General features: G+C 40.4%; 2 protein-coding genes across 9 annotated transcripts; both read right to left on the bottom strand.

Moving 5' to 3' along the window:
* Positions 1 to 1,047: 1,047 nt before the first annotated feature.
* On the bottom strand, positions 1,048 to 12,512 carry LOC149970787 (uncharacterized). Of its 2 annotated transcripts, none has more exons than XM_090225554.1 (8): positions 12,256 to 12,512; positions 10,617 to 10,640; positions 10,227 to 10,286; positions 9,401 to 9,706; positions 7,408 to 7,458; positions 4,508 to 4,537; positions 4,143 to 4,214; positions 1,048 to 2,409 (listed from the first exon to the last, which is right to left on the bottom strand). In XM_090225554.1, the coding sequence occupies exons 2-7, from the start codon at positions 10,627 to 10,629 to the stop codon at positions 4,165 to 4,167; spliced, it is 510 nt and encodes a 169-aa protein (XP_090081680.1). In that variant the 5' UTR covers positions 10,630 to 10,640; positions 12,256 to 12,512; the 3' UTR covers positions 1,048 to 2,409; positions 4,143 to 4,164. The 2 variants fall into 2 exon arrangements, with proteins under 2 accessions (XP_090081680.1, XP_090081679.1); XM_090225553.1 differs by lacking the exon at positions 12,256 to 12,512 and adding an exon at positions 10,879 to 10,988.
* Positions 12,513 to 12,937: 425 nt separating this feature from the next.
* Positions 12,938 to 26,437, bottom strand: LOC110508649 (vacuolar protein sorting-associated protein 4B). 7 transcript variants are annotated; one of them, XM_090225550.1, is made up of 15 exons: positions 26,358 to 26,427; positions 25,911 to 26,075; positions 24,682 to 24,793; positions 22,994 to 23,136; positions 21,038 to 21,138; positions 19,431 to 19,542; positions 18,900 to 19,050; positions 18,747 to 18,805; positions 17,353 to 17,472; positions 16,935 to 17,091; positions 16,564 to 16,712; positions 16,371 to 16,452; positions 15,839 to 16,058; positions 14,998 to 15,138; positions 12,938 to 14,832 (listed from the first exon to the last, which is right to left on the bottom strand). In XM_090225550.1, exons 9-15 carry the CDS (start codon positions 17,459 to 17,461, stop codon positions 14,731 to 14,733), a joined length of 960 nt encoding a protein of 319 aa, XP_090081676.1. In that variant the 5' UTR covers positions 17,462 to 17,472; positions 18,747 to 18,805; positions 18,900 to 19,050; positions 19,431 to 19,542; positions 21,038 to 21,138; positions 22,994 to 23,136; positions 24,682 to 24,793; positions 25,911 to 26,075; positions 26,358 to 26,427; the 3' UTR covers positions 12,938 to 14,730. The 7 variants fall into 7 exon arrangements, with proteins under 7 accessions (XP_090081676.1, XP_090081677.1, XP_090081675.1 ...); XM_090225551.1 differs by having other exon boundaries at positions 26,219 to 26,375; XM_090225549.1 differs by lacking the exon at positions 22,994 to 23,136 and having other exon boundaries at positions 26,358 to 26,437.
* Between the last annotated feature and the right edge of the window lie 1,222 nt (positions 26,438 to 27,659).

The following is a 27,659-nucleotide window of genomic DNA, read 5'->3' as shown; positions in this document are numbered from 1 at the left end:
AAAACATAAAGCAAAATCTACAATAGAATGGTTCAAAAATAAACCTATCCAGGTGTTAGAATGGCCAAGTCAAAGTCCAGACCTGAATCCAATCGAGAATCTGTGGAAAGAACTGAAAACTGCTGTTCACAAATGCTCTCCATCCAACCTCACTGAGCTCGAGCTGTTTTGCAAGGAGGAATGGGAAAAAAATTCAGTCTCTCGATGTGCAAAACTGATAGAGACATACCCCAAGCGACTTACAGCTGTAATCACAGCAAAAGGTGGCGCTACAAAGTATTAACTTAAGGGGGCTGAATAATTTTGCACGGCCAATTTTTCAGTTTTTGATTTGTTAAAAAAGTTTGAAATATCCAATAAATGTCGTTCCACTTCATGATTGTGTCCCACTTGTTGTTGATTCTTCACAAAAAAATACAGTTTTATATCTTTATGTTTGAAGCCTGAAATGTGGCAAAAGGTCGCAAAGTTCAAGGGGGCCGAATACTTTCGCAAGGCACTGTATATAGTGTTTTAACAATGTACAAATGGTTAAAGGACACAAAATAAATAAGCATAAATATGGGTTGTATTTACAATGGTGTTTGTTCTTCACTGGTTGCCCTTTTGCCCTTTTCTGGCAACAGGTCACAAATCTTGCTGCTGTGATGGCACACTGTGGAATTTCACCCAGTAGATATGGGAGTTTATCAAGATTGGATTTGTTTTTGAATTCTTTGTGGATCTGTGTAACCTGAGGGAAATATGTCTCTCTAATATGGTCATACATTGGGCAGGAGGTTAGGAAGTGCAGCTCAGTTTCCACCTCATTATGTGGACAGTGTGCACATAGCCGTCTTCTCTTGAGAGCCATGTCTGCCTACGGCGGCCTTTCTCAATAGCAAGGCTATGCTCACTGAGTCTGTACATAGTCAAAGCTTTCTTTAATTTTGGGTCAGTCATAGTGGTCAGGTATTCTGCCACTGTGTACTCTCTGTTTAGGGCCAAATAGCATTCTAGTTTGCTCTGTTTTTTTGTTAATTCTTTCCAATGTGTCAAGTAATTATCTTTTTGTTTTCTCATGATTTGGTTGGGTCTAATTGTGCTGCTGTCCTGGGGCTCTGTAGGGTGTGTTTGTATTTGCGAACAGAGCCCCAGGACCAGCTTGCATAGGGGACTCTTCTCTTCTCTTCTCCAGGTTCATCTCTCTGTAGGTGATGGCTTTGTTATGGAAGGTTTGGGAATCGCTTCCTTTTAGGTGGTTATAGAATTTAACGGCTCTTTTCTGGATTTTGATAATTAGTGGGTATCGGCCTAGTTCTGCTCTGCATGCATTATTTGGTGTTCTACGTTGTACACAGAGGATATTTTTGCAGAATTCTGCGTGCAGAGTCTCAATTTGGTGTTTGTCCCATTTTGTGAAGTCTTGGTTGGTGAGTGGACCCCAGACCTCACAACCATAAAGGGCAATGGGCTCTATGACTGATTCAAGTATTTTTAGCCAAATCCTAATTGGTATGTTGAAATTTATGTTCCTTTTGATGGCATAGAATGCCCTTCTTGCCTTGTCTCTCAGATCGTTCACAGCTTTGTGGAAGTTACCTGTGGCGCTGATGTTTAGGCCAAGGTATGTATAGTTTTGTGTGCTCTAGGGCAACAGTGTCTAGATGGAATTTGTATTTGTAGTCCTGGTGACTGGACCTTTTTTGGAACACCATTATTTCGGTCTTACTGAGATTTACTGTCAGGGCCCAGGTCTGACAATCTGTGCATAAGATCTAGGTGCTGCTGTAGGCCCTCCTTGGTTGGTGACAGAGGCACCAGATCATCAGCAAACATCAGACATTTGACTTCGGATTCTAGTAGGGTGAGGCCGGGTGCTGCAGACTTTAGTGCCCGCGCCAATTCGTTGATATATATGTTGAAGAGGGTGGGGCTTAAGCTACATCCCTGTCTAACCCCACGACCCTGTGTGAAGAAATGTGTGTTTTTTGCCAATTTTAACCGCACACTTGTTGTTTGTGTACATGGATTTTATAATGTCGTATGTTTTACCCCCAACACCACTTTCCATCAGTGTTTTTCTTACTCTACTCTACTCCAGCCACCCTAGTCAAATTGTTCTCCCTGCTACCACACTGCAAACAGTACCCGAGTGCCAAGTCTAGGTCCAAGAGGTGTCTAAATAGCTTCTACGTCCAAGCCATAAGACTCCTGAACATCTAATCAAATGGCTACCCATACTATTTGCATTGCCAATTAACTTTAACTGCAAAAACTATCAATAGTAAAAACAAAACACAAATAACTTCATAATTTACTTCAAATGTTTCCGACTAGCGCCAGAAGCTGTAGACATGACAGTCTTTGACAGCTTTAACTGGGTCTGGTGTTCCTGAGTGGACTTCTGAAGTGGACACTAGACAATACCTGTAAAGACATCCACATGAAAGACATCACTCAAATACATCTGCCAAAAGAGAGCGCATCAACGATACTGTATATTTCAGTCATACATATAGTTGAAGTCGGAAGTTTACATACACCTTAGCCAAATACATTTAAACTCAGTTTTTCACAATTCCTGACATTTAATCCCAGTAAAAAGTCAGTCTTAGGTCAGGATCACCACTTTTTATCTTAAGAATGTGAAATGTATAATGAATAATAGAGATAATTATTTATTTATGCTTTTATTTCATCACATTCCAAGTGGGTCAGAAGTTTACATACACTCAATTAGTATTTGGTTGCATTGCCTTTAAAATTGTTTAACTTGGGTCAAACGTTTTGGGTAGTCTTCCACAAGCTTCCCACAATAAGTTGGGTGAATTTTGTCCCATTCCTCCTGACAAAGCTGGTGTAACGGAGTCAGGTTTGTAGGCCTCCTTGCTCGCACTCGCTTTTTCAGTTCTGCCCACACATTTTCTATGGGATTGAGGTCAGGGCTTTGTGATTGCCACTTCAGTACCTTGACTTTGTTGTCCTTAAGCCATTTTGCCACAACTTTGGAAGTATGCTTGGGGTCATTTTCCATTTGGAAGACCATTTTGCGACCAAGCTTTAACTTCCTGACTGATGTCTTGAGATGTTGCCTCAATATATCCACATAATTTTCCGCCCTCATGATGCCATCTATTTTGTGAAGTGCATCAGTCCCTTCTGCAGCAAAGCACCCGCACAACATAATGCTGCCACCCCGTGCTTCATGGTTGGGATGGTGTTCTTCAGCTTGCAAGCCTCCTTTTTCCTCCAAACATAATGATGGTCATTATGGCCAAACAGTTCTATTTTTGTTTCATCGGACCAGAGGACATTTCTCCAAAAAGTACGATCTTTGTCCACATGTGCAGTTGCAAACCGTAGTCTGGCTTTTTTTTATGGCGGTTTTGGAGCAGTGGCTTCTTCCTTGCTGAGCGGCCTTTCACGTTATGTCGATATAGGACTCGTTTTTACTGTGGATATAGATACTTTTGTACCTGTTTCCTCCAGCACCTTCACAAGGTCCTTTGCTGTTGTTCTAGGATTGATTTGCACTTTTCGCACCAAAGTATGTTCATCTCTAGGAGTCAGAACGTGTCTCCTTCCTGAGCGGAATGACGGCTGCGTGGTCCCATGGTGTTTATACTTGCGTACTATTGTTTGAACAGATGAACGTGGTACCTTCAGGCATTTGGAAATTGCTCCCAAGGATGAACCAGACTTGTGGAGGTCTACAATTATTTTTCTGAGGTCTTGGCTGATTTCTTTTGATTTTCCTATGATGTCAAGCAAAGAGGCACTGAGTTTGAAGGTAGGCCTTGAAATACATCAACAGGTACACCTCCAATTGAAACAAATGATGTCAATTAGCCTATCAGAAGTTTCTAAAGCCATGACATAATTTTCTGGAATTTTCCAAGCTGTTAAAAGGCACAGTCAACTTAGTGTATGTTCACTTCTGACCCACTGGAATTGTGATACAGTGAATTATAAGTGAAATAATCTGTCTGTAAACAATTGTTGGAAAAATTACTTGTCTTGTGCACAAAGTAGATGTCCTAACCGACTTGCCAAAACTATAGTTTGTTAGCAAGAAATTTGTGTTAACCCTGTATTCTCCAATATAAAAGGGACATTTGTTGAGCCAATAAACCCTGTATCACTCCTGCCTGCTTACTCACTTGATTTGGTCTGGCTTCTGTATTAAGCGACAATGACAGCAGCTGCTAACATGCCAATAGCGATCATTGCTCCTTTGTATAAGCTCCCAGTGCCATCAGAGATTGAAGTGGTGGGTTTGGATTTGTGTGGGAGAAGAGGACAGGGAGAGCAGTTAAACACATAGAAAATGAATCGTCCAACACCGATATACACTACTACCCATTGCTGATCTTCAGATTTGATTTGTAGAATGTTCTCGACGAACAACAAAGTCTCTCTTGCACACACCACCACATCAAAGTATTCAGAGTTTGTATCTTTATTCTCGGTGTACACGCTGAAGCTCGAGTTGAGCATTGCTGTTCTGTGGGTTTTCTTTACTCACCAGGATGCCCAGCAAGACCTCTGACTCCACCTGTTAAAGATAAACACACTGAGAACACCCAGACTGCTGATCTCGGTGTTATAGAATTTGCTAATGTCACGGAAAATAACCATGACACGTTTTCGTTAAAATACGGTTTGAATATTAAATTAAAACATTGCTGGAGCAATCTGTAATGACAGTACAGGAATTATTACATACAGTACCTTCAGAAAGTATTCACACACTTGGACTTTTTCAAGATTTAGTCGTGTTACAGTCACTGGCTTACACACAATACCCCATCATGTCAAAGTGGAATTTTGTTTAGAAATGGTTACAAATCAATAACAAATGAAAAGCTGAATTGTCTTGTCAATAAGTATTCAAGCCCTTTGTAATGGAAAGCCTAAATAAGTTCTGTAGTAAAGATGTGATTAACAAGTCCCATAAGTTGCATGGACTGTGTGCAATGATAATGTTACACATGATTTTTTAAATTACTACCTTGTCTTTGTACCCCACAAATAACATTTTCTGTGAGGCCCCTTAGTCAAGCAGTGAATTTCCTTTCTAACTCAGTTGCCGGAGAGGAAGGAAACCTCACAGGGATTTCCCCATGAGGTCAATGGTGACTTTAAAACAGTTATATATATATATATATATATATATATCTCACACACACACACATTAATCCCTTTACATTTGTGTGTATAAGGTTGTCGTTGTGAATTTGTTAGATATTACTGCTCTGTCGGAACTAGAAGCACAAGCATTTCGCTACACATCTGCATGTGACCAATACAATTTGAGCTAACCATGTATATGTGACCAATAAAATGTGATTTGTCATGGGCATGCTTATTGGTTATGTTCATGTTTTAAGTATCCCTATATTTCTGTTATTACGGTAAGGACTCGGGAGTTATTCCTTTTATAAAAAGTAATGGAATAGAGCGAAGCCCTGGCAAAATCCTAGAGGAAAACCTGGTTCAGTCTGCTTTCCAACAGCCACAGACAAATTCACCTTCCAGCAGGACAATAGTGGCCTGGTTACAGTTTTGACTTAAATCTTGAAAATCTATGGCAAGACTTAAAAATAGCTGTCTTTCAATGATCAACAACCAACTTGACAAACCTTGAAGAATAAAAAAAAGTGTAAATTGTACAATCCAGGTGTGCAAAGCTCTTAGGGACTTACCCAGAAAGACTCACAGCTGTAGTCGCTGCTTCTAACATGTATTGAATCATTATGTAAATGTGTTATTTTTGTATTTAATTTTTAATACATTTGCAAAAAATATATTAACTTCTTCTGGCTGGGGGCAGTATTGAGTAGCTTGGATGAATAAGGTGCCCAGAGTAAATGGCCTACTACTCAGTCCCAGTTGCTAATATATGCATATTATTAGTATATTTAGATAGAAAACACTGAAGTTTCTAAAACTGTTTGAATGATGTCTCTGAGTATAACAGAACTCATATGGCAGGCAAAAACCTGAGAAAAAAAATTCAACCCGGAAGTGGGAAATCTGAGGTTGGTCAATTTTCAACTCAGCCCCTATTGAAGATAGTGGGATATTGGTCACTAGTGGGATATTGTTGCACTTCCTAAGGCTTCCACTAGATATCAACAGTCTTTAGAAACTTGTTTGAGGCTTCTACTGTAAAAGGAGGGGCTAATAAGGGCTCTTTGCGTCAGTGGTCTGGCAGAGTGCCACAGGCTCGTGACGCTCGTTCACGTGTTAGGGAGCTCCCATTCCATTGCTTTTCTACAGACAAAGGAATTCTCCGGTTGGAACCTTATTGAAGGTTTATGTTAAAAACATCCCAAAGATTGATTCTATACATCGTTTGACATGTTTCTACGGACTGTAACGGAACTTTGACATTTCGTCTGCTCCTAGTAAAAGCGCTTCGTGACTGGATTTGTTTACAAAACGCCTTTTGGTTGGTTTGGGCTCTGAGCATTGCATGGTTTGCTTTTTCCGTAAAGCTTTTTTGAAATCTGACACAGCGGTTGCATTAAGGAGAAGTGGATCTAAAATGCCATGTATAAAACTTGTATCTTTGATCAATGTTTATTATGAGTATTTCTGTAAATTGATGTGGCTCTCTGCAAAATCACCAGATGTTTTTGGAACTACTGAACAGAACACGCCAATGTATATTGAGATTTGTTTATATAAATATGAACTTTACCGAACAAAACACACATGTATTGTGTAACATGAAGTCCTATGGAGTGTCATCTGATGAAGATCAAAGGTTTGTGATTGATTTTCTCTCTATTTCTGCTTTTTGTGACTCCCGTCTTTGGCTGGAGAAATGGCTGTGTTTTTCTGTGACCTAATATAATCGTTTGTGGTGCTTTCGCTGTAAAGCCTTTTTGAAATCGGACACTGTGGTGGGATTAACAACAAGATTACCTTTAAAAAGGTATAAAATAGTTGTATGTTTGAGGAATTTTAGATATGAGATTTCTGTTTGAATTTGGCGCCCTGCACTTTCACTGGCTGTTGTCATGTCGATCCTGTTAGCGGGATCTCAGCCATACATTTTTAAACATGTTTTAACCTTGTCATTATGGGGTATTTGTATGTAAATTGGTGAGAACTTTTTTTTTAATCCATTTCGAATTCAGGCTGTAACAAAATGTGGAACAAGTCAAGAGATATGAATACTTCCTGAAGGCCCTGTACAACAGATCAGCTAGGAAAAGCTCAGGAGTGACTGGTTGGAGACACTGCTATAAAAATGGTTACAATATGCGCTAACCTTAGCATGATGTAAGTACAGTGTACCAATGGTTAATTACAATACTTGTTACAATATGATTAAAGTAATAATTAAACTGTAATAAGTGCACTATACACACACATTTGTTTACTTACTAGGAAACTCACAAACACTGAACTTACTGTTGTGTCCAGCTTGACCAACAGCTCCAGGCGTTTTAAGTCTAGGGCATGCTGAAATGAGAGTAAAGAAAGCTTAAAGGAGTGACCTGTTGTGCAGATGGTACAAATTATGTATTACCCCCTAATAATGTCTTCATACATGCTTATTATGAACTGGGTGGTTTGAGCCCTGGATGCTGATTGGCTGACAGCAGTGGTATATCAGACTGTATACCGCGGGTATAACAACATTTATTGTTACTGCTCTAAATAAATGGTAACCAGTTTATAATAACAGTAAGACACCTCGGGATTTGTGGTATACGGCCAATATACCACAGCTAAAGGTTTTATATACAGTTTCTTTGGAGAGTATTCAGACCCCTTGACTTTTTCCACATTTCGTTAAGTTAACCTCATTCTAACATGGATAAAATAAATAAAAATCCTCAGCAATGAACACACGATACCCCATATTGTTTGTCAATTTATTACAAATACCTTATTTTCATAAGTATTCAGATTCTTTGCTATGAGCTCAGGTGCATCCTGTTTCAATTGATCATCCAAGATGTTTCTGTAACTTGATTGGAGTCCACCTCTGGTAAATTCAATTGATTGAACATGATTTGGAAAGACACACACCTGTCTATGTAAGGTCCCACATTTGACAGTGCATGTCAGAGCAAAAACCAAGCCATGAGGTCAAAGGAACTTTCCGTAGATCTCATAAAAATGATTGTGTTGAGGCACAGATCTGGGGAAGGGTACCAAAACATTTCTGCAGCATTTAAGGTCTCCTAGAACACAGTGGCCTCCATTATTCTTAAATGGAAGAAGTTTGGAACCACCAAGATTCTTCCTAGAGCTGGCCATCAGGCCAAACTGAGCAATCAGGGGAGAAGGGCCTTGTTCAGGGAGATGACCAAGAACCCGATGGTCACTGACAGAACTCCAGAGTTCCTCTGTGGAGATGGGCGAATCTTCCAGAAGGACAACCATCTCTGCAGCAGGCCTTTATGGTAGAATGACCGGACAGTAGCCACTCTTCAGTAAAAGGCACCTAAAGGATCCTAAAGGATTCTGACCATAAGAAACAAGATTCTCTGGTCTGCATGATGCTGCCACCACCATGCTTCACCGTAGGGATGGTGCTAGGTTTCCTCCAGACGTGACACTTGGCATTCGGGCCAAAAAGTTTAATCTTGGTTTCATCAGGGACTGAGAGACTAGTCAGGATCAAGGGAAAGATCGGAGAAAAGTACAGAGAGATACTTGATGAAGTCCTGAGCGCTCTGGAGCAGGTTCTCAGACTGGGGTGAAGGTTCACCTTCTAACAGGATAATGACCCTAAGCACACAGCCAAAACAACGCAGGAGTGGCTTTGAAACAACTCTGAATGTCCTTGAGTGGCCGAGCAAGAGCCCGGACTGAATCCGATCAAACATCTCTGGAGAGACCTGATAATAGCTGTGTAGCGATGCTCCCCATCCAACCTGACAGAGCTTGAGAGGATCTGCAGAGAAGAATGGGAGAAACTCCCCAAATAAAGGTGTGCCAAGCCTGTAGCGTCATATCCAAGAAGACTTGATGCTGTAATCGCTGCCAAAGGTGCGTCAATGAAAGTACTGAGTAAACGGTCTGAATACTTGTATTAAAAATAACAAAAATGGAAATATTACATTTACACATTTGCAAAAATTGCTAGAAACCTGTGTTTGCTTTTTCATTATGGGGTATTGTGTGTAGATTGATAAGAAAAAAACTGATTATAGAATACGGCTGTAACATAACAAAATAAAGAAAAGTCAGGGGTCTGAATACTTTCTGAAAGCACTGCAAGAACAGCTCTTAGGTATGCCAAAGCCATGGCATATTGGCCCTATATCACACCCCCTCTTTCCTTATTGCTTAATTATAACAGCACCATGCATTAGACATTCAGTGTCACCAAAATATGGTGACAGTTCTGTCCCCCCCATGTCATCCTAAACCATCTCAAAGTTGTACTCACTAGCTTCAGTGTTGGAAAGGGAGATGCTAACACTGCCCCACTCCAGGTCCAGTTTTAGATCCTTGGGCATGTCAAGGCACACAACGTAGACCTTGCGGTCCTCAAAACATGGCACACACTTCCCAGAAGAGGGAGACGAGGTCAGGGAACAGTCAAGAAGGGCAGACGTTTCAGTACTTTGCATCCAAAGTTTGTCATCGCTCATGGAATTGAAAATCTTTTTTACATCTTGACACCTCTCAGTCATGCAGATGAAACACAGAGACAAGTTGTTCTGAGCTGTAGAGAGAGATGTATTCACACCACCTGGGGGAAGAGGGATTACTTTAACAGAGCATTTGGAGGCTTGGGCCTAGACTCATCAGGCAGATCATTACAACAAGAAACAAACAAAAAAAAAGTGTCAATTGTGAGGTTTTTGTTTTACATTTATAATAAAAATGTACACCACAATTAACAATACAACTGTATAATTTTAACTAAATGGTGAGATCTCTGGGTGCCCTATAGCAGAGGCCTTGTAAATATTCAGACAGAGGTATTTTTCCTTATTGACTAGCTAGAGCATACTGTCTGGCTGATGTTTCAAACGTCTTGCTTTTCAATATGGCCCCCCTTATATGGGCTTCCTGTGGAGAACATTACAGGAATGTTCCAGCTAGACAGTATGCTCTAGCTAGTCAATAAGGGAAAGACCTGTCTGAATATTTACAAGGCCTCTTCTATAGAGCACCCAGAGATATTACATTATAATATTATTACACTGGTTGAATATATTATGTCAAGAAAAGCTACTTCAATGTCAATAACCATGAGGACAGCTCACCTGTGGCATAAGACCGTGACACCAGTGAAACATGACATGCTACTGCACAGACAAATAGAACTGAAATAAAGCAAACAAGAGGTAATGCACGTGGGTTTATGGAGTTATTGAAACAAGCCCATTTCCAATAACAATGTCAGCTTACTGGTAAACATTATTTGTAAAAAAAAAAAAGAAAGAAAATGCATGCAGTGCATTGAAATTAAATAAGAAAATAGGAAATGAATCTCAGGCTAGTGCTTTTTTTACTATAGATCACAACAAGTAGTAGGACAGGGATCAACTACAGTACATGCCATTTAGTCAGAGGTGATGATGCGTATTTAAAGCCCTGGTGAGAAATCTAAGATGGCAAAACAGGTCAAAATATTGAGAAGTGTGTTCACTTACGTCTACAATGCATTTTTGTTTGAGCTGTGGAGAAAAGGATAAACATTAATTTGTTATATAGAAGTAGCCTACTACATTATCCAGCAGGTGTTTCATACAGGGAATATTCTCTGTGTTACATATTAATTGCCATACACCTCTACGTATATCCAATACTATATCGTGGTTTCCGCCAGTGTTGCCAATTTAACGATTTGTCACTATATTTAGCGAGTATTCAGACCCCTCTAGCGACCTCCCCGTCCCGTCCCAAAGCACTCACAGGCGGCCCAGTCCTCGCGCAGCAGTCCCTCTCAGGTGCAGTCAGAGCAGATCCAGATCCACGTCCAGACTGCAAATGAATCGCTCATGCGCCTGCTGGCTGATCCCGCCCTGGTTTACATATTTTTTTTTTTTACATGAATTAGGGCCAGACTAGTTACCATAATTTTCTCACATTGCCATTGACAGTTTTTTTTCCTATGATCTCTTTTTGGTCAATTTAGATTGTTAATGTAGATTGTATACAAAAAAAATAATAACATGTTATGGTTAAAAATGTTCATGTTGTACTGTGACTTGTTGTAGGCTCCTAAGTGGACCATAAGGTTAAAAACCAAACCAAATGAAGAAAAATTAATAATAAAAATAAAATTGATTTACTTTTTTTTTTTTTTTTTTTTAACTAAGTAACTCCGCCAGTGTCTCTTGTGGGTCACTTTTGCCGGGCCCAAGCCTGGATAAAGGAGGTTTGGAATTGTTGACAAAAAAAACAATATAATCGACAGAATAAAGTTCATTTGTAGTTCTAAACATATTTAGGGTGTTTCCTCACTTTGTCTCTCCCACAACGTTATTCCTCTCTCATACAGCGTCCATCACAATTACCTGTTACTTTTAGGACAGCCAATAGCTAGCTACTTTCCTTACTGAGTAGTTGGCAACACTGGACTTTCCACATCCCCCAAACCATATATTTCCCCTCATCTCTGCCCTAAAAAGCCCAACTCCACTCAAATCAGCACGTGGACCAGCCCAATTGAATTACATAAAACGCATCAAACCTTCTCACGCAAATTAACACAATGACATTTTCGAAGGTTGTTAGGGTTGCGTCAGTTCGAATCTGGTATCAGGATAAATATGACTTTGAGTCACCCGATTGTATACTATGTATTTTTTATTAGCTAAGCAATAAGGGGTAAATGCAATCCCCCCCAACTCATTGCACAGTTACTGTCTTCATGTTATTCTGTATTTTTCCATCATGAGAAAGGCCCATGGCCCAGAAACTGTTAACCACGTCTCAAGTCAGCTATGTTGCATAACACATACATCCACACAAGCCAACAGCAGATAATATTCAATCACATATATGGTAATTCCCCTATAGTGCATAACACAGAATCCTCATAAGTTGCAGGACTATGCGATAATAAAATAACAAAATAGAAGAGGTCATTTGGTACGACCCCATGATATGATTCAAACACATTCATATGACAATTATATGGCCTATACTTTACTTTAAAGGGGCAATCAGCGGTTGCTACATCCATTTTTGGACTTATGAATGATTGTTAGGTTCTTGAACAATATAAACAGGGCGGCGATAACGTGTGGATATTGTTTCTACTGCCGACTGCAGCTTTAAGCTCACCGTGTTGCTTGGAATGATTCCTCCGGTGTCCCTCGGTCCTCGCAGGTTTTAGATTTTACTTTCTCCGCGCCAGGGAACTCTGTGGCTGTCCTCGGGTGTCTCGGAAAAAAACACAAAAATAGTTTGGTTTCTTTCCTAAACTGAAAATAATGTCGCCTAATTTCTTTCCTAAATCCCGTGAGTCAGCTAGGTCGCTAGTGCGTTTCTCCGAGGAAAAACTGTCTGTGTGGGCGCCGCTCTCACCTGACAGCTTTTATTTCAAAGAGCGCGGTAAACCACACCTTTTATGTACCTGGGACACCAGTTTTAGCTTTGTCAATATGGGGTATTGTTTTGATTGACGAGGAACATTTCTAAAATCCATTTTAGAATCAAACCGTAATGTAACAATGTGGAAAAAGTGAAGGGGTCTGAATAGGCTGTATATCACTGTGTCAAGGCACATGAAGTAACAGGATGTATAGAGCAAACAACTCAATTATCACAACACATAGGTTGTAATATGGCTTTTTTTCTGGCTTGGCTTCCCCAGTGATTTTTCCCATGCACCGCTACTGGCACACTTATTATACCTACATGACCTGACAATAAGAATAATTATATCCTCCTCATTGTTGTCAAGTGAGAGATTGACATTCGTGAAGATTCATTTGAATCCTCAACCTGGAACTTCAGACAATACTTTACAAATATGTCAAATCTTAATATTACTTTTATTTACATATGCACGGCAGAGGAATTCTGATGACTTTTCCACTCGCTGATATACTGTATCATTCTCTACAAGACATGTTTTACAGTAAAGTGAAGACCACACCAAAGACGTACCCAACACCTTGAAATTCTTAAGAATGCCAACACTAAGAGCAGAGATATACAACCTTAAAGCCAGTTTACATGAAATGTGCAAATATATATTCCATAGCATCAATGACAAAATACACAATATAGCTGTCTTAATGGATATCAACTTCCAAATAAAAAAAACGAACCAAACAAAAAAACAATGTATATGATCTTGCTACTTGTTTGGAAGGCACATGGTGTGCATTGCCACTTAAAAATGGCCACATCTTAAAAGGTAATAACCAAGTACCTGCTTGGGACTGCATTCCAATGCAATAACAAAAAGGACATGATGCCATGAGGGTGTTCTTTTGTGCCTAAAATGTCAATTTCAGGCTACCCACAAAATTCCATTCACACCAACATATCAGTCGCGTTGTTTCTTCAACACTGTTAGACAGTTTGACTGGATCTCAGTACGGCATCATCTCTTTCTAGTTCTTGTTAGGAAGATCAGCAAAAGGGTTACATGTAGAGTGTGTGGATGGTCAGGGGGAAAAAAAGTATTGAATCTGTGACTATATTATAAAGGTTTTTCTGGTCCAGTAATGTTGATGATCCTGACAGTTTGAATCATAATGACAATGAACAGAGTAGCCTTTCTTCTGGAGGGGAAAAACAAATGTATATATAAAATATGTCCCAAAGCAACCTCCATCCAGAGTGTGTAAATTATTCTAACCGTAGCCGAAGCCCCACAAATGTCTGTATGTAGAATGACATACAGACGCAGGATCTTAATATGACCAGTTCTTCAGAGCAGGAAAATAATCCTGCAACAACAGGTGTTGATACATTTTTCCTTAGGGCAAATCAAGTCTGACATTTTAAAGTGGAAATTACAAACTTGAGAAGTATTTTACAACCTTAAATACACCAGAAGTTTGCATTTCCTGCAGCAACAGAGTGATCAAATTAAGATCCTACACCTGTACATTTGCTGTGCTTCAAGTATCCAAACCCATGTAATTCTCTTCCCCTTGAGACTGTCATAAATTCCACCAATAATATTTGAAAAATATCCTGTACAAAAAGAAGTGGAATATATGGGTGCTCACACTGAAAAGTTAGGTGCAATTTGATTGAAGGAAATTGGATGGGTAATTGGAAAATTAGCTCAGATATTTATTGGGCAAGTTAAATAAGCACTCTACACAAAGAGAAGCATTCTGATTTTGTTAACATGCTTGTATCGGCAACTTCCAGATCAAACTCCCATTGACTTCAAAGCATGATGTATGCAAATGCTCGAGTTGAGCATTGTTTACATATTAGGATTCAGCCCAAGGTGCTGCACCAATGTTCCTAATTGCCATGTAGCTTTCCATTCACCAATCTAGTCTACCTCAGACATGTGAAGAGATCCATAATCCTTTGGACATGGGGAGCATCTAAGAAAATACCCGTCTTTGTTTAACCCCTTGTGGCCAATGGACCAAGCTCAGTCGAGCCAAAGAAATAGATTACTTAAATGGAGAGGTCCGTTCTAGTAATTATATTTCTATTAGTAGAGCAGTCATGTGATAAGCCAACAGAGCCTGAGGGGGAGAGTGGGAAAAAGACGGAGAGGAGAGAAGGAACACTTGACAATCAATAATATTTGCTTTGGTTTGGCTAAAATGACCCAATTTAGCCCTCCTGTCCAAAGTCCTCTGTGAATTTTCTCAGTTTGTCCAAATCCTGATCATTGACTGTTGGCTTTGTGCTGGTCAGGGATCTCAGCATATCAGACTGCAAAGAATAAAAAGAGACATGATCAAAAGGTTATTCAACAGTCTTGTTTTCCCAGAAACAGATTACCATTGAGGCGGGGAAACGGATAACTGAATAATATTAATAAAGTATTATTAATAACTTTTTTTAAATTTTTTTTTATTTATTTTTTTTAACACTCACCATACAAACAACTGGCTCACATAGCTTTTCCCCAGGGACTTCCATCCATGTCATCTCGATGCCATTCGGGTCTCCTGGAGAGCATGGGGTCAAAAGGTCATCTACCACGATGTTGGGGTTGTCTCTCGATGGCCCTCTTACCTTCAATAACAATGCAATTTGCAGTGTTACAAATTAATCTCAACAGCTGCACCATTGAGAGCATCTTGAGTGGCTGTGTCACCACTTGGTATGGCAAATGCTTGGCATCCCACTGCAAGGCACTAGAGAGGGTAGTGCGTACGGCACTGGGGCAGAGCTCCCTGCCATCCAGGACCTCTATACCAGGCGGTGTCAGAGGCCCTAAAAAGCGTCAAAGACTCCAGCCACCCAAGTCTGACTGTTCTCTCTGCTACTGCACGGCAACGGTACTGATGCATCAAGTCTGGAACCAACAGGACCCTGAGCAGCTTCTAACCCCAGGCCATAACACTGCTTAATAGTTAACCAATAGCTACCCGACTATCTGCATGGACCCTCTTTTCACTCAGCACATATGCTGCTGCTACTGTTTATGATCTATCCCTACCTCAATCACCTCGTACCCCTGCACATGGACTCGGTACTGGTACCCCGTGTATATAGCCATGTTACTGTTACTCATTGTGTATTCATTCCTTGTGTCATTATTTTTCTATTATTTATATTTTTTTCCTCACCGTGTTGTTGGGAAGTAAGAATTTCCCTGTTAGTCTACACCGGTTTGTTTACGAAGCATGTGACAAATAAAATTTGATATAAAGATTATCACTGAAAAATAAATAGACAACGTTATTCAATGGTCGTCATTATGGAGACGTACCCGCTTGAAGTGAGTGGCTGACTGAACTTTTCTGACTGGTTGCATAAGCGCGTCTCTGACGATGACGCTGACGTCAGCCCCTGAGTACCCGTCTGTCTTCTTTCCCAGGGTGACAAAGTCAGAGTCGTTGAGGCTGGTGGGGGTGGCGCCCAGGTGGAGCTTGAACATGAAGGTGCGGGCGTGTTCCTCGGGCAGGGGGATGTAGATCCTCTTCTCAAACCTGAGATAATTAAGGATGAGTTGTACTGAATGTATCACACATACTCTACAGGAAGAAGAATACATCTACAGGAAGAAGAACACATCTACAGGGTAGGTCTGAGCAGCAACAAAAAGCGAAGAAGCAGTGCTGCTGAGTTTCCTAGCTTCAGTCCAGTGTGTTCACGGTATCACCAATCACGTTCAAGCTGAGTGGTAAAAGTGATCATACATTTTTATGGCTTTGGTGTCACAGTCAAGAATCATAAAGGACAAGTTATTTGTGTACACTGTTGAGATGGTAGGCTAAGCCAGTGTAAGAATGTGACATTACCGTCTTCTGATAGCAGAGTCCAACGTCCAAGGGATGTTGGTGGCCCCGAGCACCAGTACACCATCGTTGTCATTCCCAACCCCTGTGGAAAAATTATCATTAACTATTTACAACCATTTTCACTTAATATGAGCAAAACACCAATACAGTCCACTATAATATCCAGATACATATCGTTTTCTGGCTCTCTCACCCTGCATCTGAACTAGGAACTCTGTCTTGATGCGGCGAGCTGCCTCACTCTCATTCTCACTCCTGGAGCCGCACAGCGAGTCTATCTCATCTATGAAGATGATGGAGGGCTTGTGCTCCCGTGCAAGGGTGAACAAGTTCTTTACCAACCTGGAGAGGAGAAAGGAGCATCAACATCAAGGTGAGCAGTATCCGGGACACCGATTAAACCTAATACTGGCCTAAAATAATCTCTATTAAATTAGCTATTTAGTCCAGGACTAGGCTTAATATTATGTCTAAATTACAAACAGATTAAAACAGCAGCATTGGACTTTACGTCTCTCCACAATTAATCCCCCATGTTTCCCTGGATGAAGAGTAAAATCTCACTTTTCACTCTCTCCCAGCCACTTGGATACCAGGTCAGATGAGGAGATGGAAAAGAAGGTGGAGTTGTTGGCCTCTGTGGCCACAGCTTTAGCCAGGTAGGACTTTCCTGTTCCAGGAGGACCGAAGAGTAGGATCCCCCTCCACGGCGTTCTTTTGCCTGACAGACAGAGGTTGTTGGGAGAGGTCGTGAATAACATTGGGGCAGAAATAGACTAAGCTTTTCATTAACAAATGAATGAAGGGTAATAACCAATTGACTGTATACTATACAAGAATGAATGGATTCATTTATTTTCAGTATATTCCTAAGGCTGATCAAATGTTCCAACAGTGGAGGTTTCAGCATGTTTTTCATACATTCAAAATTGTTCTTTCCTCTTTAATTCTGTGGCGATCTGAGGCAGTAACACTACGTTACCTGTGAAAAGATGTGGGAATTTGATTGGCAAAATAACAGCTTCCTTCAGGGCTTCTTTGGCTCCCTCTAATCCGGCAACATCATTCCACTTGATATTTGGCTTTTCCATAACGATAGCCCCTGAAAAACACATCCAGTATGATGGGAACATACAAATCATTTTACAGTGAAGGAAAATGATCAGTCACCTTCATGTGAAAATCTAAAAATACAGTGCCTTGCAAAAGTATTCACCCCCTTTGGCGTTTTTCCTATTTTTGTGACATTACAACATGTCATTTGAATTGATTTTTATGTGGATTTCATGTAATGGAAAAACACAAAATAGGTGAAGTGAAATAAAAAAAATAACTTGTTTCAAAAAAATTAAAAAAAACAGAAGTGGTGCCTGCATATGTATTCACCCCCTTGCTATGAAGCCGCTAAATAAGATCTGGTGCAACCAATTACCTTCAGAAGTCACATAATTAGTTAAATAAAGTCCACCTGTGTGCAATCTAAGTGTCACATGATCTCAGTGTATAGCTACACCTGTTCTGAAAGGCCCCAGTGTCTACAACACCACTAAGCGGCACTATGAAGACCAAGGAGCTCTCCAAACAGGTCAGGGACGAAGTTGTGAAGAAGTACAGCTCAGGGTTGGGTTATAAAACAATATCTGAAACTTTGAACATCCCACAGAGCACCATTAAAGCCATTATAAAGAAATGGAAAGGATATGGCACCACAACAAACCTGATAAGAGAGGGTCGCCCACCAAAACTCACAGACCAGGCAAGGAGGGCATTAATCAGAGGCAACAAAGAGACCAAAGATAACCCTGAAGAAGTTATCCCTCAAAGCCCAGACCTCAATCCAATTGAGAATCTGTGGTAGGACTTAGATTGCTGTACATCAGCAGAACCCATCCAACTTGAAGGAGCAGGAGTGGTTTTACCTTGAAGAATGGGCAAAAATCCCAGTGGCTAGATGTGCCAAGAGACATACCCCAAGAGACTTGCAGCTGTAATTGCTGCAAAAGGTGGCTCTACAAAGTATTGACTTTTTTTTTTGGGGGGGGGGGGGGTGAATAGTTATGCACACTCAAGTTCTGTTTTGTCTAGTTTCACAGAAAATATTTTGCATCTACAAAGTGGTAGGCATGTTGTGTAAATCAAATGATACAAACCCCCCAAAAATACATTTTAATTCCAGGTTGTATGGCAAAAAAAAAGGAAAAATGCCAAGGGGGTTGAATACTTTCACAAGCCAATGTAAACGAGTTAGACATCTCAACAGGATATGGGAAAACTGAAAGTAAAGTGGAAATGAGCCAAATAACCTTTGTCAATTCTATAGTATGTCAGTATTGTGATACATACTGTGGTAGTTTCACTTTGTAAGTGATAACTAACCTGAAAGTTGGTTCTGAAACTTCTTTTTTTCTGGGTTGTCTCCTTCATCGCTCTCATTCCTGCACAATAATAATCCAAATAGGTTGACTCATCACATTCAAAATAACAGGCTAAACCCTTCTCACACATAACAAAGCCTGCTCCTGCACACACCCTTTGTCATCAGCTTGGGACTCCTTCACAGGCTTGGCAGGTGGAGCCTTCTCTTTCTTCTTTAGGTATTCTTTGAGCTTCTCTGCTCTGTCCAGGTACTCGGCACACTTGGCCCTGATGCTCTGTTTGGCTTTATCGCCCTGGGATTCATCTGGCAGGAGAGAAATGGACAAATTCTATTAAATACCATATGAAGAATCTGTTTTTATTTAGAAAATGTATGAATAAATCACAATTACAGTAAACTCCCCTAGACTATGAAATTCTGTGAAATGGAAAAAAAAATGATGCATTCTGCTGATAAGTAGAAGTAGACACTGGACAGATTCATCTGATAGGTTCCAATAGTTGCCCAGATACCTTTGACAGGTCACTACTGTAGTGAGATTCTAAAATGTCCCCATTAGCCTATATGAGACAGAGGTGGTGATAAACAACCACACAAACCAATGGACTGAACAATCCAGAGACTATTACAACCCTAAAAGAGAAAAGAGCATTATGCAAATATCCCGTTGTCTTAAAGCATACATTTCACTACGTGTAGGAGGTACTGAACAGCTTGTTGGTATAAACGCAGGGCCTCGTCGTAATTCTGAGCTTTATCCTCCTGGGCCGCCTTGCTGGCCAGATCTATGGCTTTCTGAAAAAAGGGATGAGAACATTATGAAAAAACAAAGACAACAGTAAAAACAAATTGAAAGGATTCACTGCAAGATAAATTTGATCTGGTCAATCACAATTAAATAACTCTTCGATGCAATGGCATAACAAGCACGTAGTTCTAATTACAGTAACTAGAAGCAAGTATAGTAACTGTTCCTATATATCAAAAACATTGACCCCATATGCAAGGCTTTATGTAGAGCTACAGCTGTGTATGTACATGTTCCATGAAGTGCTACATGGCACATACATAGCTCAAAATGTGACCGACCACCTGTAAGACAGTATGTTGCAATTTCACTTCCTACAAAAAGTTTGACATGACTAAATCAAATAGGCTAATCCAATTAACTAGTTAATTAACATATTCAGACAGTAAGCTTAGCTAACGTTAGCTATATCAACAATCAGCTCACGACACTAGCTTTGCTAATGGTAGTTAGTTAATAACATTATCAAGGTACTTGGTTGCTATTCAAATTTCGGATTGTCTCGTCTTGGCCTTGTTGCGGAGGGGAGCACATTTAGAACTAAAAATGAACCGGTCAACTTTGCAACAAGGCCAAGACAGCTATCAAAGCAAGCTGATGTTAACTAACCATCTTCAATCAGGCTTAAAATAACTTGATAGTGACTACTGTCAACATTAACTGCTGTTCTTTCAAGTTGGCGACCTCGAAGCAACAAAAAACAACAATTCCGCTAGCTAGCGCCCGAGCTAACAAGTTAGCGTATTACCGTAGCCAGATAGATAACAATCAGTTAGCTAACGACACTTAGAAAAAAATAATCACAGTAGATCTACAAATAATAGTTAGCTCGCTAACTAGTGCCATGCTAACTGTGTGGTTTGCCCTTTTGCTAACTACTAGCTACTGTAGCTAGCCGACGTTAGCTTTCCCAATTTACCTGTAAATTGTTGTTGGCAGCCATATGATTACTTGTAAAAAAAAAAAAAAATGCAACGAACAGGCCCTTTATTTGTTAATACTTAAATTGCAGCCCGGCAAAGTCGATATCCAAGCCTTTTATTAGATCTTTGAATAACTATACATTAATAAATACAAAATAATACACTTCCGCGTTATCAGACACGGAGTTGATTCTCTTAGAATTCTCACGTGACCGGGAAATGTCCGCGTCATTCATAGACGCACCCATCTCTGGGTGGCAATACAATATTGTAGAGGGATGACATGTCAAATGTGTAGGGTTAGGATCATGTTGACATGTGAAGGATATGCAGAGTGCACATCTCCTATTAGCTATATCCTTACCTCCATAGAGTTGCCAGGAAGATTAATGGAAAACTGTCAATCCAATTAGACTGACATAGGTTTAGGCCTACACTGGCATTTACATCGGACCATAGAATTAGGAATTCGTAATATAATTGAATATATGCATTGGACAACGTTAATGACCGACATTTTAGCATAAATTGTTTATAGAATGTTCCACTGTCTAATTACCTCTTTATTTTCGATATACTCCTGTAGTTCTTCCACTCTGTCCAGGTATAGTTTACACTTTTCCCTGATCTTCTGGTTGCCCTCTTTACCCTGTGGTTCACCTGAGGAGAGGAGTTTTAAGTTGTTGATGGTGACACAGGTTATTGTAGAGACCATAGTTTCGGCTTGCCTGATGACTCAAACGGAATTCTTCCACTGCTCTTTGTTTGCTACATACTTCAGGCTGAGACTGCCATCCGTGCTTAAAAATGGACCAATAGAAGTATAAAGAGGGGTTCCTGCAGATGCTGGAATACCTACGTGCAGGAACGATCCGAATTGCTGCCACAATTGCAACCATCTCCTAGAGCAAGGAGTTTGGGTAGCCAGGCAAAGGGTAGGCTGCACATCACATGGTAATCACTGACATGCCAATATCCATCCTTCCTCTCTGTGCAGGCTACTACTGCTAAATACTCCCCTTATGGCTAGCAACGTCTCCAGTTATTTTTGAATCTCCAGCTAAATTATTTTCTTCAGTTTAACATTAATTCTGATACTTTGTTGACTTCATGTTGGCCCTTCTCGAGCTCTGTTCCTACAGGTCCTTGCGTGCCCACCCCCGGATGCTTGAGAAGTGTGTACCTCTTTTTTCCCCATAGTCTTCTGACATTTTGTTAATGTATTATCATTTTCAAATATTTTATTTCGATTTATCAAGGGGTGCTGCAGGACCCTCAGCAACCCTACTTCCCATGGCTATGAGCCTGTCTCTCGTGTTGAAAATGCACCTACCGGTCTGCTTGAGAAAGGCCTGTTAATATTGTGTGACGTTATGATAGTCTGCTTCTAGATGTTTGTATAGTCTTTAGCTTGTAAAGGAGGTTTCAACCAATTCATTGGTTATGTAGCCTACACCTCTGCTTGTACAGTCCGAAACATAGCAATGCAAAATTGTCAGAATGTTGAATAAAATAAAATTTGAACTTATACCGGTTTTCTGTGGGGTCGGTCCTTCAGCAGCATGACAAAAGACACCCACAAGAACGTATTGTTTACCCGACTTCTTTTAGTGTTGGTTCTGCCGTTTACATTTCTATCACCTGGTACATACGATTTGATTTGATTTGAAACCATGTAAACTCTTGCAGGCTTCGGTTACATGAATGCCTCACATGCATGTACTTCCGTCTTGTGTACGTGCCTTTGCCACGTAAATGTGCGTGGCCTTGCCTACATAATTTGAAAGCATCGCCACGTTTCGTGCCTACCACTAGTCTTGCTCAACTAAAAATGTAATCTGTCTAATAAAATCAGTCCAACAAAATGATTGAGGTAAATTGATCTAATATTTAATAAATAAGAAAAAGTTATGCATAATCCAATGAAGTTAGATCTATAAACTGTATAGATCTATATTGGGGCGGCAGGGTAGCCTAGTGGTTAGAGCGTTGGACTAGTAACCGGAAGGTTGTGAGTTCAAACCCCCGAGCTGACAAGGTACAAATCTGTCGTTCTGCCCCTGAACAGGCAGTTAACCCACTGTTCCCAGGCCGTCATTGAAAATAAGAATTTGTTCTTAACTGACTTGCCTGGTTAAATAAAGGTAAAATAAAAAAAAAAATAAAAAAAAAAATATTAGGGGAGCCTAAAGATAAATAATCAAATTGCTTAGAGAGAAACATTTTAATCAGTTTTTAATAAAGTGTTACGAAACCAATAACTAGCCTACTGATTTTGCTGCACTTGTCATGCCTGGGGGTCTTAAAGCCCGTTTCTGCTTGCTCCACCAAAGCAAACAGGAGACTCCGTACAGAGGGAATTGCAGTGCCTCGGGAGGGTAATTGGAGCTCTGTACCGCATCGCCGTGTGCTGCACAAAGTTTGTATCTTCGCGGAGGGCTCTGTATCGCTTCGCATTGACATGATTGGTTGACAGTAGGTGGGGGCGGGAGGTCCTTGTATAAACACAAACTACCTTTCTTGACAACAGCTCTGTTCCGTGAAGGATGGATGCTTTGATTTATGCGGAGGCCACATCGTAGTAAATGTGCTGCACGGCCACAGCAGCCATCGGATTGACCATCAGAGCCTTTTAGGCCAAGCTACATGGCCTGTAACCTGATTAGAAAATAAAGGTGAGAAGTAAGCGTATGCAATGAATGTACATTACATTTTAGTAATTTAGCAGACACTCTTATCCAGAGCAACTTACAAGAACAATTAGGGTTAAGTGTCTTGCTCAAGGGCACATTGACAGATTTTTCACCTAGTCAACTCCAGGATTCAAACCAGCAACCTTTCAGTTACTGGCCCAACGCTTTTAACCGCTAGGCTATCTGCCACCCAAGGAGACCGCAACCTTAAAAGCCAGAATGTTGAATACAATTACATTTAAACTTACTCTACCGGTAACTCTCTGTGCGGTTTGTCCTTCATCTGCTTGAAATTTGAGAAAATATCCACAGAAAAGTATTGTTTATCCTAATTTTGTCAAAAATGTTGAGCAGCTGAAGTACAAACCCCACAGACAACCGGTAAAGTACGTTTAAATGTAATTTTATTCAACATTCTGGCTTGTAAGGAACATTTACATGATTTTCAGCCATTCGTTTCAGGCTGTACATACACATGAATTGTGTATTACAGCCTGATTAATCAGACTAGTCCAGGGCCAACACAGTCATGACTTCCATGGTCAGCCAGTCCAAGCAGATTAGTATTCGATCCAAAATAAATATATAATAAAGGAAACTACAAAAATGCATGCTCAAACTAAAGATTCAAAATCAATTGAAAGGCCTCAAGGCCACCAAACAAACCAGCAGCCTCACGGCTCTCCCACGTGGGACACTGACTGACAACAGAGAGGAAGAGGCAAAGTGAGAGGGTCGACTCCGCCCACAATCTGTTCACGCAGATTAAGCATTATAGAGTTAAGCAGACCAGGTTTTTGTTTGGGGAGCAATGAGAGAGTGTTGAATTTGGTCAAGATGAAAGTGAATTGCTATTTTGATAGGTGAGGCTTATTTGATTGAATATAAGTTTTATAATGCTTAGGTTGTTACGGGTGTATTGATATATTTTTCTACAAAAGATCATTGGCTAGAATGTTCCCACCTGATCTTGCCTCCTTCCCGATAGCTGGATGCCCCTTTGATTTATTTATTAAATAAAAAGACGTGTCAACTGTAGCCATTTATATTCCTTCATAGTTTGTTTGCCCCGTCCTTCATGGCCAACATCCACATGCCACATTTGAACCAAAGTAAGATTTTTTTGTGTGTCAGCAGTTAGACATTTTGCTAAAGGGGCTCTAGTTGCCCCAAATGACCATATGTGATGCTCCATACCCCTCACATCTTGGCTAGTGTAAAGTTTAGCAATACAAAACGTGTATTTAATATCTTTCCCGATTTTTCTCTGTTTTTTTGAGAACCACATGCAACTGGATACGAACATTTATAAAATATTATTCTTCCAAATTGAGAATTAAGAAAGTATTGCCAAGAACAGGTTAGTTGAAAAATTCCTTGCTGAACTTTACACTAGCCATGCTGTAACGGGTTTGCAGCATCAGATCCCTTTACAATTCTGCGGCTACTGAATTGCATGTCCTGTCCGTATGACATTTGGTCCATTTCTTCAGGAGTGATGGTTACATACGTTTTACAATGTGCAGGAAGTACTTGACAGCGTGTTGGTAAGATTTGATAGCCTCCGTGTAGTTCCCAGCCTGGTCCTCCTGGGAGGCTTTCTGTGCTACAGCTATAGCTTTCTGAAATGAGAGTGTGGGAGGGATGAGTTGGGCAGAAAGGAGTGGAAGTGGGAGGGATGAGTTGGGCAGAAAGGAGTGGAAGAGAGAGGGATGCTTTGGGCAGAAAAGTATAGGAGAGAGAGGGATGAGTTGGGCAGAAAAGTGTAGGAGAGAGAGGGATGAGTTGGGCAGAAAGGAGTGGGAGAGAGAGGGATGAGTTGGGCAGAAAGGAGTGGGAGAGAGAGGGATGAGTTGGGCAGAAAGGAGTGGGAGAGAGAGGGATGAATTGGGCAGAAAAGTGTAGGAGAGAGGGAGGAGTGTGGCAGAAGAAAGTAGGAGGAGTTGGGCACTGCTGCTACTCAGTCACAGCATCATTCACTGTCACTGTTCATCACATAGTCTCTCCTATTATGTCTACATTCATTGCTTAATTTGAGTGAGACATGTTTGTCATTTAGCAGATGCTCTTATCCAGAGCAAGTTTGGTTAAGTGCCTTGCCCAAGGGCACATCAACAGATTTTTCACCTAGTTGGCTTGGGTATTCAATCTAGTGACCTTGCAGTTACTCGCCCAATGTTCTTAACCTTTAGGCTACCTGACAAGACAGACTCATAGCATTCTTATGCTCTGATTAGATCATGGAATACATGGAGATGGAGCATCAGCATCACAAGCCACTACTGAATTTCTCTTAGCTGTGTTAAAGTGAAACACTATTTTAAGTGGCTCACAATGGCTTTATTTGGCTCTGGAACAGGCTGTTGTCCAGCAGATATATCTCAAATGTGGGAGCTCATCTTCGTTAATGAAACCAATAGCTGTAGTGTAGCGATTGCACGTACAGTACAAATTCACAATAGACCTTCTCTTTATAACATACTGTACTATTTTAGTTTGTTTGAATGTAAGTAAACAAGTTGATCAGCTTCTCAAAAGTGACAACACAACACTAATACAAGAAACACACGCTTGACTACAGTTCTATGATGACACTAGCCCCAAGACGGCTTGACAGTCTCACTCTGACAAGTGGAATCAAACTCATAGGCCCATAAACATACATTACTCATTTACAAGAAAGCATAGATGTGTCTACCAAGATAAAGTGCTATTTACATTAATAGTCAGTCACTTTACCTGTATATTTGTTGGCTCCATTGGAAGTTTTCAGGCAGTCAGTTGCTACTGAGAACCAACACAGTCTGAGACCCTTGATTTTTCTGTTTCGTTTACCCACAGAGCCATTAACTTGTTGCTTATCTCACAGGCTCGTCACAGCACACATGCGTCTGAGAGACTTTCCTGTTGAAAAGAATGACAACAATGCTGAGGGCTGAGACTGAAACCCGCCTGCCTGTGAGTCATAATTTACAAACTTGTTATGCAAGTATAGTCAACAGCCCAGGAAAACATTCACAGTAGGATAATAGGCTAACATTATTAACCTTCAGCCGTATCTGTCCTTCATTTCTTCTCTCCTTTATTTAACTAGGCAAGTCAGTTAAGAACAAATTCTTATTTTCAATGACAGCCTAGGAACAGTTGGTTAACTGCCTGTTCAGGGGCAGAACGACAGATTTGTACCTTGTCAGCTCGGGGACTAGTCCAACGCTCTAACCACTAGGCAACCCTGCCGCCTCAAAGAGGAAGTTTCATGCAAAGAGGAAGTTTAAAACTCCCCTAGAGGGGATAAAACAGAGAAAAAAGTCTACATCAAATCCAAATAAAGTGCCAGGGTAAAGGAATGTAGTAAGCAGTGGTGTAAAGTACTTAAGTAAAAATACTTTAAAGTACTACTTAAGTAGTTTTTTGGTTGTATCTGTACTTTACTTTACTATTTATATTTTTGACAACTTTTACTTTTACTTCACTACATTCCTAAAGAAAATAATGTGCTTTTTAATCCATACATTTTCCCTGACACCCAAAAGTACTTGTCTCATTTTAATGCTTTGCAGGACAGCAAAATGGTCCAATTCATGCACTTATCCCTGGTCATCCCTACTGCTTCTGATCTGGCGGACTCACTAAACACACATGCTTCGTTTGTAAATTATGTCTGAATGTTGGAGTGTGCCCCTGGCTATCCCTAAATTTAAAAAATCAAGAAAATGGTACTGTCTGGTTTGCTTAATATAAGGATTTATAAATGATTTATACTTTTACTTTTGATACTTAAGTATATTTTAGCAATTAAAATTACTTTTGAGTTTGAATTTATTATTTTTTTACAGGGACAGTGCACATTAATCAACGTTTCAGTGAAAGTGTCTGTTTTAGCCATCCAGCTAATTTTCAATCGCAGTCCCTGGGCAGGTTATTAAAAACAATTACAATATAGACAATCATTGAGCAGTGAGCACACGCAGAGCAACATAGGACAAGCAAGACATAGCACACAGACAAAGCAACATAGAACAAAAAGCAGCAAGACAAAATTCATAAAAGCAACAAAGTGTTTCCACACCTCACAAGCTATAGACAACAGACAACATGGAAAGCGGCATTACACAGCTAGGGATTATGTTCACAAATCTGATTGACCTTTAGCCATGTCTTCATGCATTTTGTGAAAGTGTGATATGTGGTGCAGTTATGTGTGTCTGATGGCAGTGCATTCCAGACATGGGAAGCTCTCACAGAGGAAACGGATTTACTCACGGTGCTTTTCCTTAAGGGAACTATATAGTCACCTCTCATGGCAGACCTTGTAGATCTGCTGCCATATGTTTGGGTTTTCTGTTTAACAAAAATACTGAGTGGAGGGGGAGCCAGGCCATTTAGGATCTTGAATACAAGACATGCGTCGGTGTATTGCACAAGATTTTCCCAACTCAGGAGCTCATGCTTTCTGAGGATGTAACAGTGATGATGGCTATTGGACTT

The sequence above is a fragment of the Oncorhynchus mykiss genome, chromosome 28, assembly GCF_057628025.1.
Source record: "Oncorhynchus mykiss isolate SJ-2025 chromosome 28, ASM5762802v1, whole genome shotgun sequence".
In the NCBI taxonomy this organism is placed as follows: Eukaryota; Metazoa; Chordata; class Actinopteri; order Salmoniformes; family Salmonidae; genus Oncorhynchus; species Oncorhynchus mykiss.
This window is presented reverse-complemented; position numbering and strand designations above follow the sequence as displayed.